Source organism: Bos mutus, chromosome 4 (assembly GCF_027580195.1).
Source record: "Bos mutus isolate GX-2022 chromosome 4, NWIPB_WYAK_1.1, whole genome shotgun sequence".
In the NCBI taxonomy this organism is placed as follows: domain Eukaryota; kingdom Metazoa; phylum Chordata; class Mammalia; order Artiodactyla; family Bovidae; genus Bos; species Bos mutus.
In genome coordinates this window covers 103,129,275-103,150,543 of record NC_091620.1, presented here as the reverse complement: position 1 = coordinate 103,150,543, position 21,269 = coordinate 103,129,275, and the positions used below count along the sequence as shown (strand labels likewise).

Below are 21,269 nucleotides of genomic sequence, written 5' to 3'. Positions count from 1 at the left end.
AATTATGTTTTATGAAACCATTTTTTTCTAGCTCAAAAAACCTAAAAAATTATTTAAGAATATACTTAGATATGGTAATACAGGGGTTAATTACAGTATTGAATGAAAGCAGTGAGTTGCAGAAGATCAGAGTATGACAGCATTTTTATAAAGTTCTAAAATAAGCGAGACTCTGTATTATTTAGAGATACATAGATTTATGTGGTTTTACATGTAAAATTACATAAAAAGCAAATGATCAACTGAAATGGTAAGCACAAAATTCAGGATGCGATATTCCTGCAGAAAGCAGGTGGTTGGGTTGATGAGGGGGCACACAGGAAGTCTGGACAGAATTGCTTACGTTTGGCTTATTCTTTGATGTGCTCACTGGTGTCTATCTTGGTGTCATGTTTTTTAATTTACAAGTGTATCGCATATATTATTTCATAGCATCACATGCTGCATATTGAAAACTGAAGCTACACAGCACCGGTTTTGCTAAAGTGGCTGTGCTCCCGGCTCTTCTCCCTTAGGTGCTCTGCTGTGTACCCTTAAACCCAAATCAGGGCCACAGGCCTGAAAGAAGAGCAAAGGGTGTTGTGAGATAAGACATGCAAATGCTGTTTGATTTCAGCTCAGAACTAGGGATCTTCCCAGATCAGATGTTGTAAAATAAGGGAGCAGATCCTCCACTCCTCTGAAGGGTCATGTTTCAGTTTGCAAGCTCATTTTTCATCATCTGCTCTGTCTTTAAAATGCCCTGCTCAAGTTCATGTGGGCTTCAAGCAGTCCTTGGCTGCCAAGTGCCTTCCCATTCCACCCTGCTAAAATTGAAAGTTGCTTTTACACATTTTATTTTATTTTTAAACTTTATAATATTGTATTGGTTCTGCCATATATCGAAATGAATCCGCTACAGGCATACATGTGTTCCTCATCCTGAACCCTCCTCCTTCCTCCCTCCCCATACCCTCCCTCTGGGTCGTCCCAGTGCACCAGCCCCAAGTATCCAGTATCGTGCATCAAACCTGGACTGGTGACTCGTTTCATATATGATATTATACGTATTTCAATGCCATTCTCCCAAATCATCTCACCCTCTCCCTCTCCCACAGAGTCCAAAAGACTGTTCTATACATCAGTGTCTCTTTTGCTGTCTCATATACAGGGTTATTGTTACCATCTTTCTAAATTCCATATATATGCATTAGTATACTGTATTGGTGTTTTCCTTTCTGGCTTACTTCACTCTGTATAATAGGCTCCAGTTTCATCCACCTCATTAGAACTGATTCAAATGTATTCTTTTTAATGGCTGAGTAATACTCCATTGTGTGCTTTTACACATTTTAAAGGAAGAGTAGAAAAAGTTCCTTTATCTTAATTACAATTGTTAAATATATAGCTTAAGCATACAACAAAGGCTTTTCTTCCAAATATGTTGGAGTGGGAAACAACAGTTAATAAATTTAAGTCATTTTAATTCAGATTGATTTCTTAATCATTTTCAGGGCAAATAAAGCAAAAATCTAACTACCTACTCCACCCCTGGGGTCACTCATCTTCCAGAACCACTCCATCTTGCTGGGTTTCCCCCAAACAGAGTATCTTTCTTACCTTACCACCATCTCTGCACAAACATACTCTCATCCCTTCTAATGCTCAAAACCAAGTTCTTCCCCACCAGCTACATTTTGCAGCAGGCAGGGGTTTGATGGGTTCAGGGGACTAAGGCAGGTGCTAAGGGACTGGGGGAGCCAGTGGGCGTAGGGTGGTCTGGGGTGGGAGTTTCATGTGACATAAGACGTGCAAAGGAATTAATGGCAATCAGAACCACATTGCAGGTTTTGAAGTAGATAGAACATGTGTACTGAGGTTACATAGCCCGGGGTCAAGCCCCCCAGCTCTGCCACTGTTTATTTGGGTGACAGTAGAGTTCCTAAACTTCTGAGAGTCTCAGCATCTTCATCTGTAAAAATAGTTACTAATACCTACATCGTAGCGTGGTTGTAGGATTTGACTGTGTTTACAAACTGTCAGTGCTCAGTATACACTCAAATGCGGTGTTTATTTGCATTGGATGAATATTGAAATTACAGAGATTCTTTCTAGGCTTGTTGATAGAGATGTAGATTTGACTCAGTACAGGGTAATTTACTTGCTCATCCTTGAATGCAGATTTCTTCACACTCCTTTTCGCTGTTGAATCTATTTCCCGAGCCTTTACAGCCACTGAACCAAAAGCGAGCGCAGGAATTGACGTGTTTGTCATAATACCATCGAACCACATATTCACTACAGTTCCCTGGTTGTAGGGGTTCCAGACATCTAGGATCTAGAGTGAGAAAAAAATAGCCAGTTATTATAGGTTTTTCTTTCACTGAACAGTAAAAGCTTTATGAAGCTTTTTCTCTATGCACACTAACATACTAAGAAAGTGTGATTCTAAGTTAAGAAAACATTCCCAAATACCCAAAATATTTCCTCTACCACCTGAAACTTCACTTAAATATACATTCCCCTGAAAACGTTGAAGTTTTTGGTCTTCATGAAATCCCATTAAATGCTTATTTCCCTGAAAGCATAATACTGTGAGCCTTCTTTAGCTTATACTCTTGTGAGTCACCTTGAAATTATTTATTAGTTTTGATAGTTTTTGTGTGGAGATTTTAGGGTTCTCTGTGCCAGTATTGTGTCATCTGCCACTGTCATCTGAGTGACAGTTTTATTTCTTCCCTTCCAACTGGATATGCTTTATTTCTTTTTCTTGCCTGACTGCTGAGACTGGGACTTCCGGTAGTATTGTTAATAGAAGCTGTGAGAGTAGGCATCCTAGTTTGTTCCTGAATTTAGTGGAAAGGCTCTCATATTTTCACCACTGAGTATGTGAGTTTGCAGAAATGGCCATTTTCTCCTTTTTTTTTTTCCCAGTTGTGTTTGTAGTTCTTCTCTGATCATTTCATCTTATTTTTGCTTCTCTCATTGTGGTTTGATGACTTTCTTTTGTAGTATGCCTGATTCCTTTATCTCAACATTTCTTTTAGGGTAGATTTCAGTTCAGTTCAGTTGCTCAGTCGTGTCCGACTCTTTGCGACCTCATGAATCGCAGCATGCCAGGCCTCCCTGTCCATCACCAACTCCCAGAGTTCACCCAAACTCATGTGCATCAGGCTGGTGACGCCATCCAGCCATCTCATCCTCTGTTGTCCCCTTCTCCTTCTGCCCCCAATCCCTCTCCGTATCAGGGACTTTTCCAATGAGTCAGTTCTTCGCATCAGGTGGCCAAAGTATTGGACTTTCAGTCTCAGCATCAGTCCTTCCAATGAACACCCAGGACTGGTCTCCTTTAGGATGGACTGGTTGGATCTCCTTGCAGTCCAAGGGACTTGCAAGAGTCTTCTCCAGCACCACAGTTCAAATGCATCAATTCTTTAGCACTCAGCTTTCTTCACAGTCCAATTCTCACATCCATACATGACCACTAGAAAAACCATAGCCTTGACTAGATGGACCTTTGTTGGCAAAGTAATGTCTCTGCTTTACAATATGCTGTCTAGGTTGGTCATAACTTTCCTTCCAAGGAGTAAGCGTCTTTTAATTTCATGGCTGCAGTCACCATCTGCAGTGATTTTGGAGCCCAAAAAAATAAAGTCTGACACTGTTTCCACTGTTTCCCCATCTATTTCCCATGAAGTAATGGGACCAGATGCCATGATCTTCGTTTTCTGAATGTTGAGCTTTAAGCCAACTTTTTCACTCTCCTCTTTCACTTTCAGTATTGCTTAATTCTTTTAGTTTTGGCTTGTCTGAGAAATTCTGTATCTCTCCCTCTATTCTAAGTGGTAATATCGCTGCGTAGAGTACCCTAGGTTGTGGGTTTTCCCTTTCAGTGCTCTACATCATGTCACTCCCTCTGGCCTGCAAACTTTCTGCAGAGAAATCAGCTGATAGCCTTATGGGGATTCCCTTGTATATGACTCTGTTTTTTTTTTTTTTTTTCCTCTTGCTACCTTTAGATTTCTCTCTTTAACTTTTGCTATTTTAATTATAGTATGTCTTGGTGTGGGTCTGTTGGGTTCACCTTGTTTGGGACCCCCTGTGCTTCCTGTACCTGGATCTGTTTCATTCTTCAGATTTGTGAAGTTTTCAGCAGTAATCTCAGCAAATGCATTTTTGATCCTCTTCTGTCTCTCTTTTCCCTTTTGATGCAAATGTAGGTATGTTTGATGTTACCCCCAGAGGTCTCATATGTTGCATTTGTTTTTTGTTTTTATCTATCTGTTGTTCTGATTGGGCAATTTCTATTATTCTATCTTCCGGATCACTTACGTGTTCTTCTGTGTCATTTATTCTGTTCTTCATTCGGTCTAGAGTATTATTTATCTCAGATATTGAATTATCTGTTCCACTTGTCTTCTTTATGGTTTCTAGTTATTAAAATGACTTGTATTCAGATCATTTCTCTTCCCTAATTAGCATTTTTATTACCAATGATTTGAATTCTTTATGTCATAAGTTGCTTATTTATGTTTCATTGTTTTTTTTTTTTTTTCCGGGGGTTTGCTCTCTTGTTCTTTCAATGGAGAGTAGTTCCTCTGCCTTTTCATCTTCCCTAATGGTCCCTGTCTGTGAATCTAGATGAGACTGTTACCTGTTCTGGCTCTGAAGAGGTTTTCCTATGTGGGAGTGTCCCTGTGCGATCTCCATGTGCCCAGGGCCGTTTGTGGGAGAGCTGGATTTGATGTGGATGCCAGCCCCATCTTTCCTCAGGGTATGCTGACAGCTGCCATTTGGGTAAGGGAGTGGGGCTGGCGATGGAGACGCTGGAACTGGAGCCGGCTGTGAGGCACAGTGTCTTCTCTGCTCAGTGGCCGTCACCACCCTGTCAGGGGCAGGACCTGCTCCCAAGTTGCTGGAGTAGAAGCCCTGAGGGTCAGGCTTGAGCTGACTCTTCGCCCTTTAAAGTGTGTGTTTTTCCTTTTCCCTACTCTGGGATTTTTGCTCCAAAGGAAGAGAGTTCTGAAGCAAGTGGGGCTCGTGTGCTCTGACCATTCACACATCTGTAGTTTGGCTCAAAGGCACGCCACAGTCTCGTCTTTCCTGCTGTTGTGGCCACCCGAGATCTAGTGCTCGGCTGTAGCATGGAGTGAGTGGGGCTGGAATGCTCCCTCCTCTTGGGCTGGGGCATGCAGCAAGGTAGTCCTGGGAATTCTAGCAGCTGTGCTGCAGTCAGAATCTGGGCTGCTTCTGGGGGGCTGCTTGAATACAGGCCAACAGTGGCTGCTCTCTTTATATCACAATTTTCTTTTAAAAAGATCATCTTTTACAGAACAATAAAAACATGACCTTCTAATGTCAGTTGACAAGTTTTGGAAACACTTCTACTTCTCCAAAAAATATAAAAAATTAAGCTAAGTAGAGCTACAATAATAAAGCCATTTGTTAAATTCCTTTTTTTATTTCATGGTTGTCCTTAGTCCCTTGGTTAGTATTTCTTATGGAGAAAGTAATGCCAAGGTGAGAAAATTCCCCAAAAAGGCCAAATAGATGCTTGCTGCCTGATACTTGTGTTTTGCGCAATAGTTTACATGCCGTAAGCTTCATTTCTCAATAGCAAAACAAGCCCTTTCTCCATCTGCCATAATCATTTCCCCAGATTTGAAGTATATCTCAACTAATTTATTTTCTAAAACTGACCGCTAACTTTGCCTCTTTGGCCAAATGGAAATGAGCAGTGGATTCTATCTCCCTTCAGTCTTAAAAAACAATAACTAAGTGATGTCTGTTTCAAGCCAACCTAAGCTGCTTGGGGACAAGAAAATTGTCTCTCTTGCATGTTCTTTAGAAACTACGTATGTAGTGATTAATTTTTATGGATATTGACACCATAGACAATATGTTGGGGCATCGGAACGTAGATTCTAGCTTCTTTCTCTTTCTTCCACCCAGGGGTCAAAGCTTCAAATGTCTACAGTCGTGAAGGTTCCAAGTAAGACAATAGGGGATGGTAGGAGCTGTGGTGAACATGAGACCAGCATCCTCTCTAAAGGCATTCACATTTTAACAGTAACAGTAAGCACTCTAAGACCTTTACAAGTTTTGATCAAATTTGTTCCATGACCAGTCTGTTCTCCAATTCTATATATAATACAATGAAAAGCTTCTTCTGTCCTGCCTGTTTAGAATCAGAACATGCTCCCTCTGCCTCTGGATGAGATTTTAGAGACCATCCTTTTGGTGCCTTATTATTACGGATACAGCAGCTGATGGACAGAAATCTCTTACCTTTGTGCACAAAATTTTCTGGCTCTAAGTTCGAAGTGGAACTCGGAGCTCTGGTTTCCAGGCCCTTTGCCTGATCCTCAGGAGGCCTGGGCAGTGGCCCCGGGATGGTGGCAGCCTCAGGTGAAGGAGTGGTGGCCGGGCTGGCAACCCAGGTCCTCTCTGAAGGCTCATTCTCTCTGTCCTGGGCCCCGGAGACATGCACCTGCACAAAGAATCCAGAGCTTTGAAGCTGGTGATATCAAGTCAAGAAGGCGAGTTTGCTTTGGGGAAGATTTAAAGTCCAGCACTCCGGCTTTTCCCCAGTTTTTCAATGTTAGTTATTTCAGTAAAAGCTCAGGAAGTGATGCCTCGCCTCTATGTCAGGCATCCCCGAATACCTGAGTTATGCATTTTCTGACCACCTCATGCAGGTGTAAGTGTGTGTACGCGCGGGCGCGCGCGCACACACACACACACACACACGTCCTGCTGCTAGGCACAAATGCTTTTCTTCTGGGCCTTTCAGAGAGATCTACCTGCAGGGCATAAAGCGAGTGAGTTTGAGAGGAGTTTCATCTTCATCCTTTTCTTAGTCAGTTGTATGAAGAGGGAAAATAATCACTATTTCTTTAACGTTTTTTTTCATGGCCTTTTCCTCTCTGTTTTCTAACACTAGAGAGCTTAACAATATATTCCAAAATCTCTACCACAAACTCAGCCAATGTTGAGATTGGGAACTGGAGTGACAGAGGCCAATAATGCAGCTAAAATAAAAACAAGAGCATCACTTCTCATCTCATCCTATTATCTGGACCCAGCAAATGCCAAATGCTGCAGGATGTGTAGCTTCTAAGAAGTTCTGGGAAATGTATGCTAGCTAAGGAATGAAGGATTATAATTTCAAAAGCAAGTTTTCTGAACTAAGAATTCTAAGTTTCATCTAAATTTATGATATGTAATGAAACAAGAAAGAAAATATGTTTTAGTTTAAAAAAAAAAAAACAGTCACACCAGTTATTCTTGCCTACAGTTGCCCGGAGCTAGAACAATCTCTCATGGGTCCAATTAAGTTCTTTTTCTTTTCCTCTTGGATCCCAGCTACACGGAATTGAATGGATCATTTATTTCAGTCCTAGCACAGTGTGGCCATTTATCCTTGCAAGACCCTCTCTTGTTTGTTTGTGTTTATTTGTTTATTTAAATAAGCAAACCTGTGAACTAGGTAAAGTTGTTTTTGCTGCTTTCTCACCTGTGGTTCGTGTCATCTTGTGACCAGAGCCAGCTGTCATCATTAGCTGCTCTCTGCCATCTAAGATGTTCCACCGCTTTTGATTCTGTGTACAAATACAATACTTTGGCCACCCGATGTGAACAGCCAGCTCGTTGGGAAGGACCCTGATGCTGAGAAAGATTGAAGGCAGAAGGAGTAGAGGGCAACAGAAGTTGAAATTGTTTGGAGGGTACCACCAATTCAATGGACATGAACTTGGGCAAATTCTGGGAGATGGTGACAGAGAGGGAAGCTTGGCGTACTGCAGTCCATGGGGGTCACAAAGAGTTGACATGTCTTGGCTGCTGAACAACAACAACATACACACACATACACACACACGCACACAGTGGGGAAGGGCTAGTTAACTTTATTACTCATGTATGTATATTTTTATGGCAATTAAGTGATTATCAGAGCAAATGTTTCATTAGGACTGATCTGGTCATCAGCATATGTAAAGGGCACTCAATTCAAATGCCATAGTGGCATTTCACTAACCACAGACACATTTTTTGGTATAAATGGAGGTAAAACTGTGGGTCACTTGGCGTTCCTCTTTCTTTCAGAATGATCTTGTATATACCAGTGACAATTTGAATATGAACTTTGTTATATTCGTAGAACTAGAGAATTGTAAGATTAGGGGAAGCCTTTATCAGTACTTCATTTTCTACAGGGGAGTCTAAAGCACCAGTTAATAATTAATGATCTAAAACTTCCCCCAAATTATTGGAAAGCTAGTGGCAAAACTAGAAATGCCTTTTTCAGGAAAGAAATCCTGAGGCTTTTAGGTTTTGTTTTTTTTTAACTTGTATATATTTCATATTAAGCCAAACTAAGTTAAAAGCTTTGACTGAGAAGTAGTTTATCAAACATCACGAAGACAACAGACTTTAGGGCTACACTTGAGATATACTGTCTGTCGAGAGAGAATGTCCCTTTGAAGAAGTTCCCTAGACAGCACAGTTCTCTTAAAGGAATAACTCAGCCCCAGTAGCCATCTCGTTCAAGCCTCACGGCCTCATAAGTTATTCTCTGCTTCTTGGAAGTCTAGGAGTGTATGCTTCTTTCTCAGTTACATCATCATGTGGGAATTTTGACTACTAGAGCATTATACCTCAAGTTCTAGAACAAGTGAATTTTTTTTTCCCATAAATGAGAATAATTTTATCTTTTGGCTCCAGGGGACTTCAGTTTATTTAAATAAATACATAATTGTTTGCCATTTTTATGACTTTCTTATTGCAAAAGCAAATGTGTTCATTGAAGGGAATTTACAAAATTCCCTGGACAAGCAACAGGAAGAAACTAGAAATCACAAGTGATTCCACCTCCCAGAAATAATTGTTGTTGACACTCAGATGGTTTATCCCCCACCCCATCTTTTTTTTTTTTTTTTTGATATGCATGTGTATTTTTTAAGAAAATATATACTGTATGTTGGTTTTCTGGTTTTTTTTTATATATATATTATGCTTCCATATATTTTACTGTGGCTCCATAACACCATTTTGAATACAGAATATACATAACTACAGTGGTAATTTTTAGCATTTAATTTGCTTTTTTTTGTTTTTCTGTGAGAAGCTACATGGCTCATTCAGATCAAACAACACACATATTTGAACCTTCTTAGACAAAGTTCCCTCCAAAAATGTTTTACCAATTTGTACTCTCACTAGTAAGTGTCTTTCCTTAAACTATTACCATTTATGAGACATTCTGATTGGAAAAGGAGATAAAGCTTGATAGGTCCTTCAACTGATCTACATAGCCCTGCCAGCCTGTACTCCTACTACCCCCAGTACATCTGGCTCTGACCTTCCACTCCCTCCTCCTCCTCATTCTGCCTCAAGCTCTCAAAGTCAGCCTGCTTGCCCCAGCAGGAAGTGTTTGTCCCCAGCAGCAAAAGCCAGCCAGCACGAAGTTGCCCCGTCCAGAAGGTGCATGGTACCTTCCAGGGCTCCACGCTTGGCCCTGATCATGCAGAAGTTAACCTTTAATCCTATCCTCTCGATCATTTCTTATTTCACATGTGTAAATATCACTTCCCTGATAAGCCAAACCACATTTCTCTCTCTTTCTCTTTTTTCCCTTCCTTCCTGCCTTTGCTTCTTTATTTAAAATCTTTATAGCATGGAAGAGTAAATATTTGCCACTGGGTAAGTTCAGAATGAGTAAGAGAGAGAGACAAAAAGGGAGAGAGATGGGATTGGGGGACACTTTAGATTCATTATTCAATTCCTCTAGGCTTTACTATTTATTTTATTTTTGGCTGTGCACTGCGTGGTATGTGAAATCTTAGTTCCCAGACTAGGGATTGAACCTGTGGCCCCTGTACTGGAAGCAGAGCAGAGTCCTAACCACTGGACCATCCGGGAATTCCCTCCTCTAGGCTTTAATGTCATCATTTTAAAATAGGGAAAGATTAGACCCTAACATAAAGCTCCACTATTTTGGCAACCTGGTGTGAAGAGCCGACTCATTGAAAAAGACCCTGATGCTGGGAAAGATTCAGGGCAGGAGGAGAAAGGGGCAACAGAGGATGAGATGGTTAGCTGGTATCATCTACTCAGTGGACATGAGTTTGAGCAAACTCCGGGAGATAGTGAAGGACAGGGAAGCCTGGCATGCTACAGTCCATGGGGTCGCAAAGAGTCAGATACAAGTGAGCAACTGAACAACAATACCTTCCAACTCTGAAAGTGAGATGTGAGCAGCCCCAGATTTTACTGGTAGAATACACACCAAACTCATGATAATGGCTGCTTCTGGAGAGAAGAGGAGGAGAAAGAGACTCTAAAGGAAAATAGCAAGGACTTTCTCTGAAGCAAGAGTGATGAACAAAGGGAAACACCAGTTATATCTGAGTGGTGGGCTTGCCAATGTTTGCTATATGCCTTCTCTGTTGTTATTATTTTTTTATAAATCTTAACCCTAAACACAACAAGCTGCCTCTCAGCTCTGCACATTTCTGCTCCTGCCATACACCGACCTGCCTTGGAGGAGACGAATGTTCCCAGCACCAAGCTGGGCACACACAGTAAAACACGGCAGAGGATCTGGGGCCTGTGAGGGCTGACACCTGGACGCTGGGCCTGCTCCGTGCAGCTGGACAGGCAGATGTGTAAGATCGGTCCCTTCCAGCCTCAGTGCAGATCTTTAAGGGGAGAAAACAGATTTCGAGCTGCATCCAAGAACGTGAACGGGTGACCTAAAGGAGGATTACTAACCAGACACCACACTATTCCAGAGCATCCTTTGGTTTCTGACTTCCAGACACTTTCCTCATAATTCATTACCCTGAACCTTGCTTATATTATAGACAAGCTCTTTGAACCTGAGCTCCTGTCTCCCCTGGACAGATGCCAATGATCAAGTACATTGGCTTATGTGCTCAGACTTAGCTTTTCCCAGAAGCGCAGAGCCACGTTGCTCCCAGGGAGCTGTGGGGCTCCTACACCTGCCAGCTGGCTCCACTGCCCATGCCTTCAAGGTATCTGGCTTCTAGGTTCTGACCTTGACTGGCCCTTCCTAGAAAATAGTGCTTCTTAGCCAGGTCTCTCGACACTCCAGCACTGAATACTCTGTCTGCATTTAAGGTTGCTGAGGACTGTGGGGAGCACCTTGAGTTTGGGCTGTGCCTCCCTGGATCGCCTGCAGCTTTCCTAGAGGTAAACTGCAGGATTTTATTCTGTTTAAGGCTTCTCATACATTAGTATAATGTCCTTCATTCTGGCATTGCCCAGGAAAGGTTGTTGACTGTTTCTAATGACATATTTTACAAAAGAATATTCTGGGAATAATGCCTTATTGTACAAATGAGGAAGCTTTAAGAAACAGGTGATTCATGCAATGTTCGGCTGCTGTCAGATCTCATTTCTAAGATATCATTCATTGTGAAATACACTATAAAATTAAGCCTAGAAAAAGACCACAACTAAGTAGATGCATATTAATCTCTGAAATAACAAAGTAGGAGAAGTACAAACTTTGGAGACAAGGATTTAACTTCAGAATTGAAACTTGAGTCAGGCAAGTTTGCTGACTTCCAGATCTGGGGTATTATTTTCTAGATCAGTTTGCAATATGCTACTTTTTTCTTCTCCATAGGAGAGAAACATCTTACATACTGAGGCTTCTAAGTCTATGATAAGCAATATATGAGGTTTCCACAGGCACATCACCTGGAAATTCTAATAATTAGGTATTGTTCAGTTTAATTTGAGTTTTTTTGACTACCACAATGAGGGAGTATTAATTGTACTTTATAAACAAATAAATTATAGTATTGACCAATATAGCCATATCCGTATATGTGGCTTAATCAAGGCCACTTACAAAAACTAGGTCTGATTTCAGGAAATCAACTTAATTTTCATGTCAGTGGAGAAACTAAACTAATATTAGGCTTAGTCTCAAGTGTTTTGAAAGTTTAAAAAGTCTTTGTGTTTTGAAAGTATTGATTATGGCCTTTGAGTATGCCTGAATAGGTTACTTCATTCAATAATGAGTATAGGATGATTGAGCAACCTATAAAATTTTACTTGAATAAGACATACGGAGAAAATATAGATGCACCCAAATATTTGTCTTTTTCCTAATCTGCCATGGATGCTCAGTACCAAGTTAAGATATAGGCCATCACAGACAGGTTTTTAAGAAAATTCAGCCAAAATGGAATCATATGTATGAGAAATATTAACAATTCAATGATGTTACTTTTAAAAGGGCAAAAAAAATAAAATGACTCTATCAGCAAGTAATGGATAAACTGAAGAGTATATAGAAAAGAGAGATGTGATAAGAGTTTTGAGACCATATTATTAAATACTGATCAGAAATGATGAGGCCCTGATCTAAGGCAGTAGAGATATTAGTGAGGAGAAAAGAGTTGAGAACATAGGTCAAGGGGTGATAACAGACCAGAGATGACAGTTCCAATGAGTGTGAAAGAAACAGTGAGAGCAGAGCTCCAGGTGTGGCTCAGGTTTCTTGCTCGATACCCAGCTGGTTGGAGGGACCATACTATATGAAGGAAATCTACTGCTGTGTTCAGCATGGTGAACACATTTCACATTGAGTGCCTGCAGGACACCCAGAAGATGATGTACACAGACAATCAAAATGTGTATCTGGGACCCAGGAGAAAGGTCTGGAGTGGGGCTGCAGATTTGAGAACTGTTAACACACATGGCTTTGAAACTTAGAGAATATGGAATAAGAGAAGTAGGCCAAGAACATATCTCAGAAAGATTGAGTTTAATGCTAAGGGGTAAACAGAGAAAGAAAAACCCCAAAAGCAATTGAGAAAGAATGCTCAGAAGGAGGACCGGGAGAAAGAGGACTTGCAAAATCAAAAATCAGCAGTGACAGGGTGATATATGCGAAAGAGAAATCAGGTAAGAACAGGATGATAAGGATCTAGCAATGAGAGGGTTGTTGGTGACTTTTGCAGCAGCAGAGCTTCAGTGACACAGTCGAGGCAGCAACCTTACTTTGGAGGGCTTCCCAGAGGAATGGAAGTGAATGGAAGTGAGGAAACAGAGCGAAAGCCAGGGGGAGATGGGGAGGGTGCAGGTGGGGACGTGAGTAGCAGAGATTGGCCTGTGGAATAACTTTATTATATAAAGATAGAGATAGGATAGAATCACAGTTTACATAAGAATTATGGATTGGGGAAGGTTTTAGATGGGAGAGTCTGAAGCCTGTTTGCTGCCTCTGGGGAAGGAGTTGGAAGTGTTGCCAGGGAAGGACACCACAGGGAAGGAAGGTCCTGGTTTCAGAAGAGGCAGAAGGGAATAGATAGGCCCCAGAGCACAGTAGGGGACAAGTGGGTGCCACATCAGAGTGGAGGCGAGAGTCCACAGTCAGGTCTGAGAGAAAGGACACGTCCAATTCCAGCATCCAGGCAGGACCTGCCTAGGGCTGCGGTTCTCAGAATACTGTCAGTGGAACCCTGGTTTCAGAGTGGCCCTCTTTATTTTTTAATTAATTTTTACTGGCGTAACACTTTACAGTGTTAGTTTCTACTGTACAGTAAAGTGAATCATCCATAAGACATATATCCACTCCCTTTTGGATTTCCTTCCCATTCAGGTCACCACAGTGCATTGAGTAGAGTTCCCTGTGCTATATAGTATCTTATCATTAGTTATCTATTTTTATACATAGTATCAATAGAATATATGTTTCAATCCCAATCTCCCAATTCCTCACATCCACCCTTTCCCCGTTGGTATCCATATATTTGTTCTCTACGTCCGGGTTTCTATTTCAGCTTTGCACGTAGGGTCATCTATACCATTTTTTTAGATTCCACATATATGTGTTAATATAGGGTATTTATTTTTCTCTTCCCAACTTAGCTCTGAATGACAGTCTCCAGGTCCATCCATGTTTCCACAGATGACCCAATTTCGTTCCCCTTTATAGAAGTGGCCCTCTTTAGAATGGATCTTGAGATGGAGTTAGAACAAGTAAGCGTTGTGGGGAAAGGAGAGTAAGAGATCAAAGAGGTAGACTGAAAATAGAGATGAAGATCTTTGAGCAGCTTACGTGGTCATGGCAGAAGGGGAGAACTGAGGCCAGTGGCATGGGGACGAGGGATAGGGTCTCTCTAACAGGATACACAGAGAGGGCGGGCAGCTAGTGGAGTCAGCCTGCTGTATTAGCTTTTTGTAATTGACTTCAGTACAGAGCATCCATTACTTCCATGGAAATGAGGAAGCTGTATGCTCAGCGTAAGGCTGGCACTGGACTATGCATCAGGACCACATCATATAAAAGGAGAGGACTTGGGGCTCCCCCTCTGCCTCCACCCTCTGTCCACCCCATGCAGGAGCTACTCAGAGGGCCTCTTCCCACACCAGCTTGACTGACTTCCCTAGGTTGCTATGGAATCAGTCATTCTTCATAGGAATCCCACAGCCTCCTTTCTACAGAGAGGGAAAAAAAAAAACAAAACCTTTGCTGCCAGTTACCTAAGTGGTTTGCAATCTGGGAACAATTTTTCATCTTACAAAAAAGGAGTTTTGTGGAAAAGGTAGACAGGGCTTCTTTCCTTTCTACTCTTTCAAGGGGAAAAAAAATCTGAAATCTTGTTACAAGAAACTGGCTCCAGCGAATGGGCCCTGTGCACTGACATTATTTATTAATCCATTTAGAATGACAAACAGTGACTTCATGCAGGAAATTCATATACTTGTTTGCCTAGTGGCCCATTACTGGTTATGGCCACTTGGTCTGATTAAATGATGTTTACTTGATTTGATTGCCCTGCTCCAGTTTATATCCAGGAAATCTTTCTCCAGCTGGCCACACCCTGAAACAAGGAAAGAACATGAAGTGCCAACATTGTTAGTCCCATAAAAGATAAGGATTTCTTATGTATACAGTCTTTTGAATCGCAGTATAATTGATGACTTTCCCTAAAGAAAATCTTCAGATTTCTTTTTTAGCCTAACAGTTGGTATAGCCTTCATTTGGTCCTTACGTATTTATTGAGCATCTACTGTGTACAAGATGAAGCACAAATCTAGGTCCCAAGAGACACAAAGTTTAATTAGATACAAATGTCCTCAAGGAATTCAAATCCATTAGGAAAGTTAGGGTACCTGCAAAATTCATTATTAACGATGTAAAATGTGATAGAGTTCAGAAGAAAGTATAAGCTTTCCTGAGATTTCAGGAGAGAGACAGAATAGAACGAATGATGTACATGTCTCGTTTCCTAAGACTGCCCAAAAGGGCAACACAGCAGGAACTGCCAAAGCTTTATGAACTTAGCAGAACCTTGGAAATCCTTCTGCTTTCTATATTTCACAGCACATCTGTTTGTAGGTATTTAGTATACATCATGTTCATTACACAATTAGATAAAATAGTTCAAATGCAAGTCTTTCTTGACTTGAGTCAATCCATTGGCTTACACTACTCACAAAAGAGTAAATAACTGATAACAGATTTTCCTCTAAAAAAATGGATTTTTGCTAGAAAGGAGAGGAAGAAGAAACACTGAGCTTGGTATCTTAAGGAGTGATAAAAGGAAGACAACAGAGAAGGAAATTAGAAACACAAAAAGGACTTCTGACATCATTTATTTTGCAATATTGTCTAGGGTAGGCTTGGGAACAAACTGAGGTTGGAAGGTTTTGACAGATTCATTTTACTTTGGAGGTTTCAATACTATAATTATACTTTTAGATAAAGCATGTGCATTCACGGATATATAAATATGTTTTTGTATTTATGAGTGTTCCCTGGTGGCTCAGACAGTAAAGAATCTGCCTGCAATGCGGGAGAGCTGGGTTTGATCCCTGGGTTGGGAAGATCCCCTGGAGAAGGGAATGGCAACCCACTCCAGTACTGTTGCCTGGAGACTCCCCTTGGACAGAGGAGCCTGGTAGGCTACAATCCATGGGGTTGCAAAGAGTCAGACATGACTGAGCAACTAAGAACATACATTATATATACACATGACAGATCTAAGTGTGAATATAAATGCATATATGTTTGTTCAAATTAAATATCTATTAGGATCATTCATTTTTAAAAATTCAGCCTTACTTTAGTGCTTCTGCAAAGAGAGCCAGGGTGAGAAGGCATAGATTCAAGAGAGACTATCCAAGTTCAAGGTCATTACAAACTCCCATTAGGAGTTCATTACAAGCTCCCACTCTCAGTAAGAAGCCCCATAGGGAGATCCAACTGATGCCCACCAGGTAACTCTTGGTGCTGTAAATCTAAGTTATTTTGGATGTACTCTTCTCATGCTCTCCCCTCCCCAGCTACTAGAATGCTTCCTCTGCCATAATCTAGTAACGTCACTTGTCTCTCAGGGCATCTAACTTCCTGGGTCACAACACCAGAGTCACAGGGTCTTCTTGCTGCCCCTCATTCTGTGTCATTGCCTTGAATGTCCCTCTGCCACCTCCACTTTGGCACAGATTAAGCCCATTATTTTCCTTCAGAGAATCCTACCCCTACCCTGCCTGCTATATTCTCCATCTCAGTGGATGTTTCAGTCTACCCCATCTCCAAGCTAGAATCCAATCATCATCCCCAAGCCCTCTTCCTAACCTCCACTGACTCTCCAATTCCTATTCTTTCTACCCAGAAATGGCTTTCCAATCCATGCTTCCTTTTATTCTGGGGCCCCTGTCTTAGTTTAAGGCTTTATTATCTCTCACCTGGACCGTTACTCCTCACATCCCAACCTCCAGTCTCCTCTCCTCCTCCTCCTTCTATTTATCTTTCACCCTGCAACCAAATGTGACTGTACGATCCTTGTTTTTAAAACTCCTCTGCTTTCTTCTGGTTGCCTGGCCTATGGAGGAAGTTCAAGCTTAGTTTGACACATTTATAATTAGCCCTCAAATTATTTGTCCAGTTTTAACTCTCACCCTTTTGCAGGTACACCTTTGGCTCCAGTTAGACTGAACTTGTCCTAATTTCTTAAATGCCATTCCCTATGGATTCCCCCTTTGCCCCTACATGTTCCTTCTTCTTGGAAATACCCTTCCCCCTGCTCTTGCCTTGAAGAACTCTTCAGTTCAGTTCAATTCAGTTCAGTCGCTCAGTCGTGGCCAACTCTTTCCAACCCCATGAATCGCAGCATGCCAGGCCTCCCTGTACATCACCAACTCCTGGAGTTCACTCAGACTCACATCCATCGAGTCAGTGATGCCATCCAGCCATCTCATCCTCTGTCGTCCCCTTCTCCCCCTGCCCCAAATCCCTCCCAGCATCAGAGTCTTTTCCAATGAGTCAACTCTTCACATGAGGTGGCCAAAGTACTGGAGTTTCAGCTTTAGCATCATTCCTTCCAAAGAAATCCCAGGGCTGATCTCCTTCAGAATGGACTGGTTGGATCTCCTTGCAGTCCAAGGGACTCTCAAGAGTCTTCTCCAACACCACAATTCAAAAGCATCAATTCTTCGGCGCTCAGCCTTCTTCACAGTCCAACTCTCACATCCATACATGACCACAGGAAAAACCATAGCCTTGACTAGACAGACCTTTGTTGGCAAAGTAATGTCTCTGCTTTTGAATATGCTATCTAGGTTGGTCATAACTTTCCTTCCAAGGAGTAAGCGTCTTTTAATTTCATGGCTGCAGTCACCATCTGCAGTGATTTTGGAGCCCCCAAAAATAAAGTCTGACACTATTTCCACTGTTTCCCTATCTATTTCCCATGAAGTGATGGGACTGGATGCCATGATCTTCGTTTTCTGAATGTTGAGCTTTAAGCCAACTTTTTCACTCTCCACTTTCACTTTCATCAAGAGGCTTTTGAGTTCCTCTTCACTTTCTGCCATAAGGGTGGTGTCATCTGCATATCTGAGGTTATTGATATTTCTCCCGGCAATCTTGATTCCAGCTTGTGTTTCTTCCAGTCCAGTGTTTCTCATGATGTACTCTGCATATAAGTTAAATAAGCAGGGTGACAATATAGAGCTTTGATGGACTCCTTTTACGTAATCTTAAAACTTAGCTCAATACCAGCTCCTCTGTAAAGCCTTACATTATTCTGTCCTGATATTAATCTGCAGCATCTCTTGAGCTTCCTCCATAGCTCTGCTAAAGTTCTTAATACTCCCTGTACTCATCCATTCTCTGAGAGACCATGGACTTCTGCTGGGTAGGAACTGTACCTTAAGATCCACCCTTGAGCACCGCAGTAAATGATCAGTACATCTCACCGGAACTCATTGATTTTGAGGAGAGCTCTGTTTAGACACTGCTTGCTGGATGAAACCTGAGTTTGTTCTTGTATAGGTAGTTTTTAGAAAGAAACATGGATTGATTAGGGCCAGGACAAAGAGATAAACCACAGGAGAAGGAGAAGATAGACTGTGTACATTATTGCCTATAATTTACTTTCAAATGCTTAGTAAAGACCAGGGTTGGCAAACCCCTATGGGCTGAATGTGAATCTTCACCTGTTTTGGGAAATAAGTTTTATCTGAACATAGCCATGCTCATTCATTGCAGTACTGGCTATGACTCCTTTTGCATTTCTAAGGCAGAGTTGAGTCACTGCAACAGAGATGAAGTGGCCTGCAAAATCCCAAATCTTTCCTATATCAGTTCAGTTCAGTCGCTCAGTCGTGTCTGACTCTTTGCGGCCCCATGAACTGCAGCATGCCAGGCCTCCCTGTCCATCACCAACTCTCAGAGTCTACCCAAACTCATGTCCATATAGCCCTTCACAAAAAGGGTTTATTGACCCCCTGATATAGACCATGTGGTATAAGTGTGTGTTAATTTAAATCTACAATCCAGGGGTTGTCTGTTGCCCTAATCAGAATTATCCATATTGAAGTTGGTTAGTATTTAATCAAATAGATTACAGACCTTTCTGTCCTTTTTTGATATCATATAAAAATCTTGTGAGTCCTGTAATTTGTCCCCATAGGAATGGCAGCAGGGTCTTTCCTGGCATCAGGGTCTTTTTCAATAAGTTGGCAGATTCTGGGAAAGATTGAGGGCAGGAGGAGAAGGGAACAACAGAGGACGAGATGGTTGGATGGCATCACCGACTCAATGGACCTGAGTCTGAGCAAACTCCAGGAGATAGTGGAGGACAGGGAAATCTACTGTGCTATAGGCCGTGGGGCGGCAAGGAGTCAGACAACTTAATGACTAAACAACAACAACAGGAATAGCATCCTCAGCCTGACTCCTGAATGGTCCTGCATTCACCTACTAGTCTGGGGGTTTCTCAAGTCTTCAGTTCCTAGTCAGTTAGTGGAATCCTAATACTTGAACATTGTTACACTGGTTCAAAATAAATCTTCCATGTCTTTGAAGACTTCATAAAAGGACACCACAGGGGGAGTTCATTGAGCTTATAAAATACGGACACTGCTGTGTACTTGCTTGCCAGACCATGTCTATGCATGTGATAGACATCGGTTCACACCAGCTTTAGTTGTGAGTTGGTGGGAAAGAGACTACATCACTCACCCACTGGTAATTATGAGAGGCTCTCCAGTTCTAACCTAAAAGAAACTTATGAGTTGCTTGTGACCCATGGCTGAGGTCAGTGCTCAGAGGCTTGCTCTAAGGACATCACCTTTGTCTCAATACATTAAGGAGGTAGTTCTCTCATACACACATGATTGGGGAGCTCTGAAATGAAGCATCCGCCTTGTGCCACATGCATGCATAGCTTCCCTCCCTGTCCCTGCCCTGGGTGCAGGTGGGGGAAGCTAAGTGAGCAAGAGGGCGGGCGGGAGGGAGGGAGAGTGCAGACAGAGCATGTGTGCACTTGCCAGAAACTTGAAAGGGTGCAAAGTGTGCAGTGGATACACAGACGGACGGGGAGATTTGCAACCCAGTACAGAAAGATGATTCGGATAGTGTCATATTGATCTGTTCTAGTGAACATGATTACTTTTGACACTGGCAGGGGTATAATATAAAAATATTATTTGTAGCATATAATAAATAAGTATAAAACATGGAAATGTCTATCTGTCTCATATTCATGCTCGTAAACCCCAGGGCTATTTCAGAACTAGAAATCTAGAAACAGAAGGCTAATATTTAGAGCCAAGGACCTGAAACTATCCATACCTCAGTTGATTCTTGAAAGCTCAGGACAAGATGGTCTTCAATGTAGAGCAGACAGAATATATCATTTTAGTCTCACAAATTGAGCAAGATGGTTACTTACAGACTCAGAAATGTCTTTCTGGGGCTCTGGAGTGGATTCATGGTGTTCTTCCCCCGATATCCCAAATCCAGGTTGAAGCGGTGAGGAACCCAAAATATGAAAGAGGTAGGCTTCGAAATCCTCACAACTTTTTGTAAATAATTTTTGCTTCAGGGTATCTTTTAAAAAAGAGAAGTAGAGAAGGGTTTGGAGGAGCAATGAAACATTACTCAAATCCGTTTATTATAAAGATCTTCTGCACTCTCCACTTGCCCAGCACTTGAAGTCAACCACTAGGAGAGCTAAGTTTTTAAAGCATTTTTACATCATCTGTAAGAGGCCATCTAAAATAATTTAATGTAATAATATAGAATGGCCCAACTGAAGCTGAAGCTCCAATACTTTGACTACCTGATATGAAGAACTGGCTCTTTGGGAAAAACCCTGATACTGGGAAAGATTGAAGGCAGGAGGAGAAGAGGACGACAGAGGATGAGAAGGTTGGATGGTATCACTGACTCAATGGACATGAGTTTGAGCAAACTCCAGGAGATTGTGAAGGACAGGGAAGCCTGGCGTGCTGCAGTCCACAGGGTTGCAAAGAGTCAGACACGACTTAGTGACTGAACAACAACAAATGGTCCCAATAGGCAAACAGATGACTTAAATTCATTTTATCCAGAGGGAACTACCCTGTGGAAGGGGCGAGTCTCACCCATGATAAGTTTACCAGGCAATTAGCTCTGATTTTGGAGACTGCAAAAGACAAACCAGTCCCAAAATATACCCCTCACGTTAGTAACTTCTTTGGTTAAGATGACAAAGCTCTTCAGTTATTAAAATATAACTTGTCTGAAATGCTTAATATTCTGGCCATTTCTAACACATTAACTGCCCAGTGAGACTGAATGCACCAGATAAACCCTCCAGTCATCCAGTGTTAAGGAAGCCAGACCCCAGGTTAGGGAGGTCTGAAGTATGAGGGAAAGTGGGATGGTTCTGAGTGTGGTCTGCTCTCCTTAGGGCCAGCTATGTGGGTACCCGGAGCCCCAGGAGCAGGACGAGGCCAGGAGGGCCCATGCCAAGCCA

General features: G+C 41.9%; 1 protein-coding gene across 1 annotated transcript in view; it reads right to left on the bottom strand.

Moving 5' to 3' along the window:
• Nucleotides 1-1,169: 1,169 nt before the first annotated feature.
• The window catches only part of COL28A1 (collagen type XXVIII alpha 1 chain), a 182,446-nt gene continuing 162,346 nt past the window's right edge, over nucleotides 1,170-21,269 (bottom strand). The window contains exons 33-35 of the mRNA XM_070368820.1: nucleotides 20,202-20,359; nucleotides 6,268-6,469; nucleotides 1,170-2,317 (exon numbers count right to left, since the gene is read on the bottom strand). Coding sequence (XP_070224921.1) covers nucleotides 2,145-2,317; nucleotides 6,268-6,469; nucleotides 20,202-20,359 — 533 coding nt within the window. The 3' untranslated portion in view covers nucleotides 1,170-2,144. The remainder of the gene's footprint in view (nucleotides 2,318-6,267; nucleotides 6,470-20,201; nucleotides 20,360-21,269) is intronic.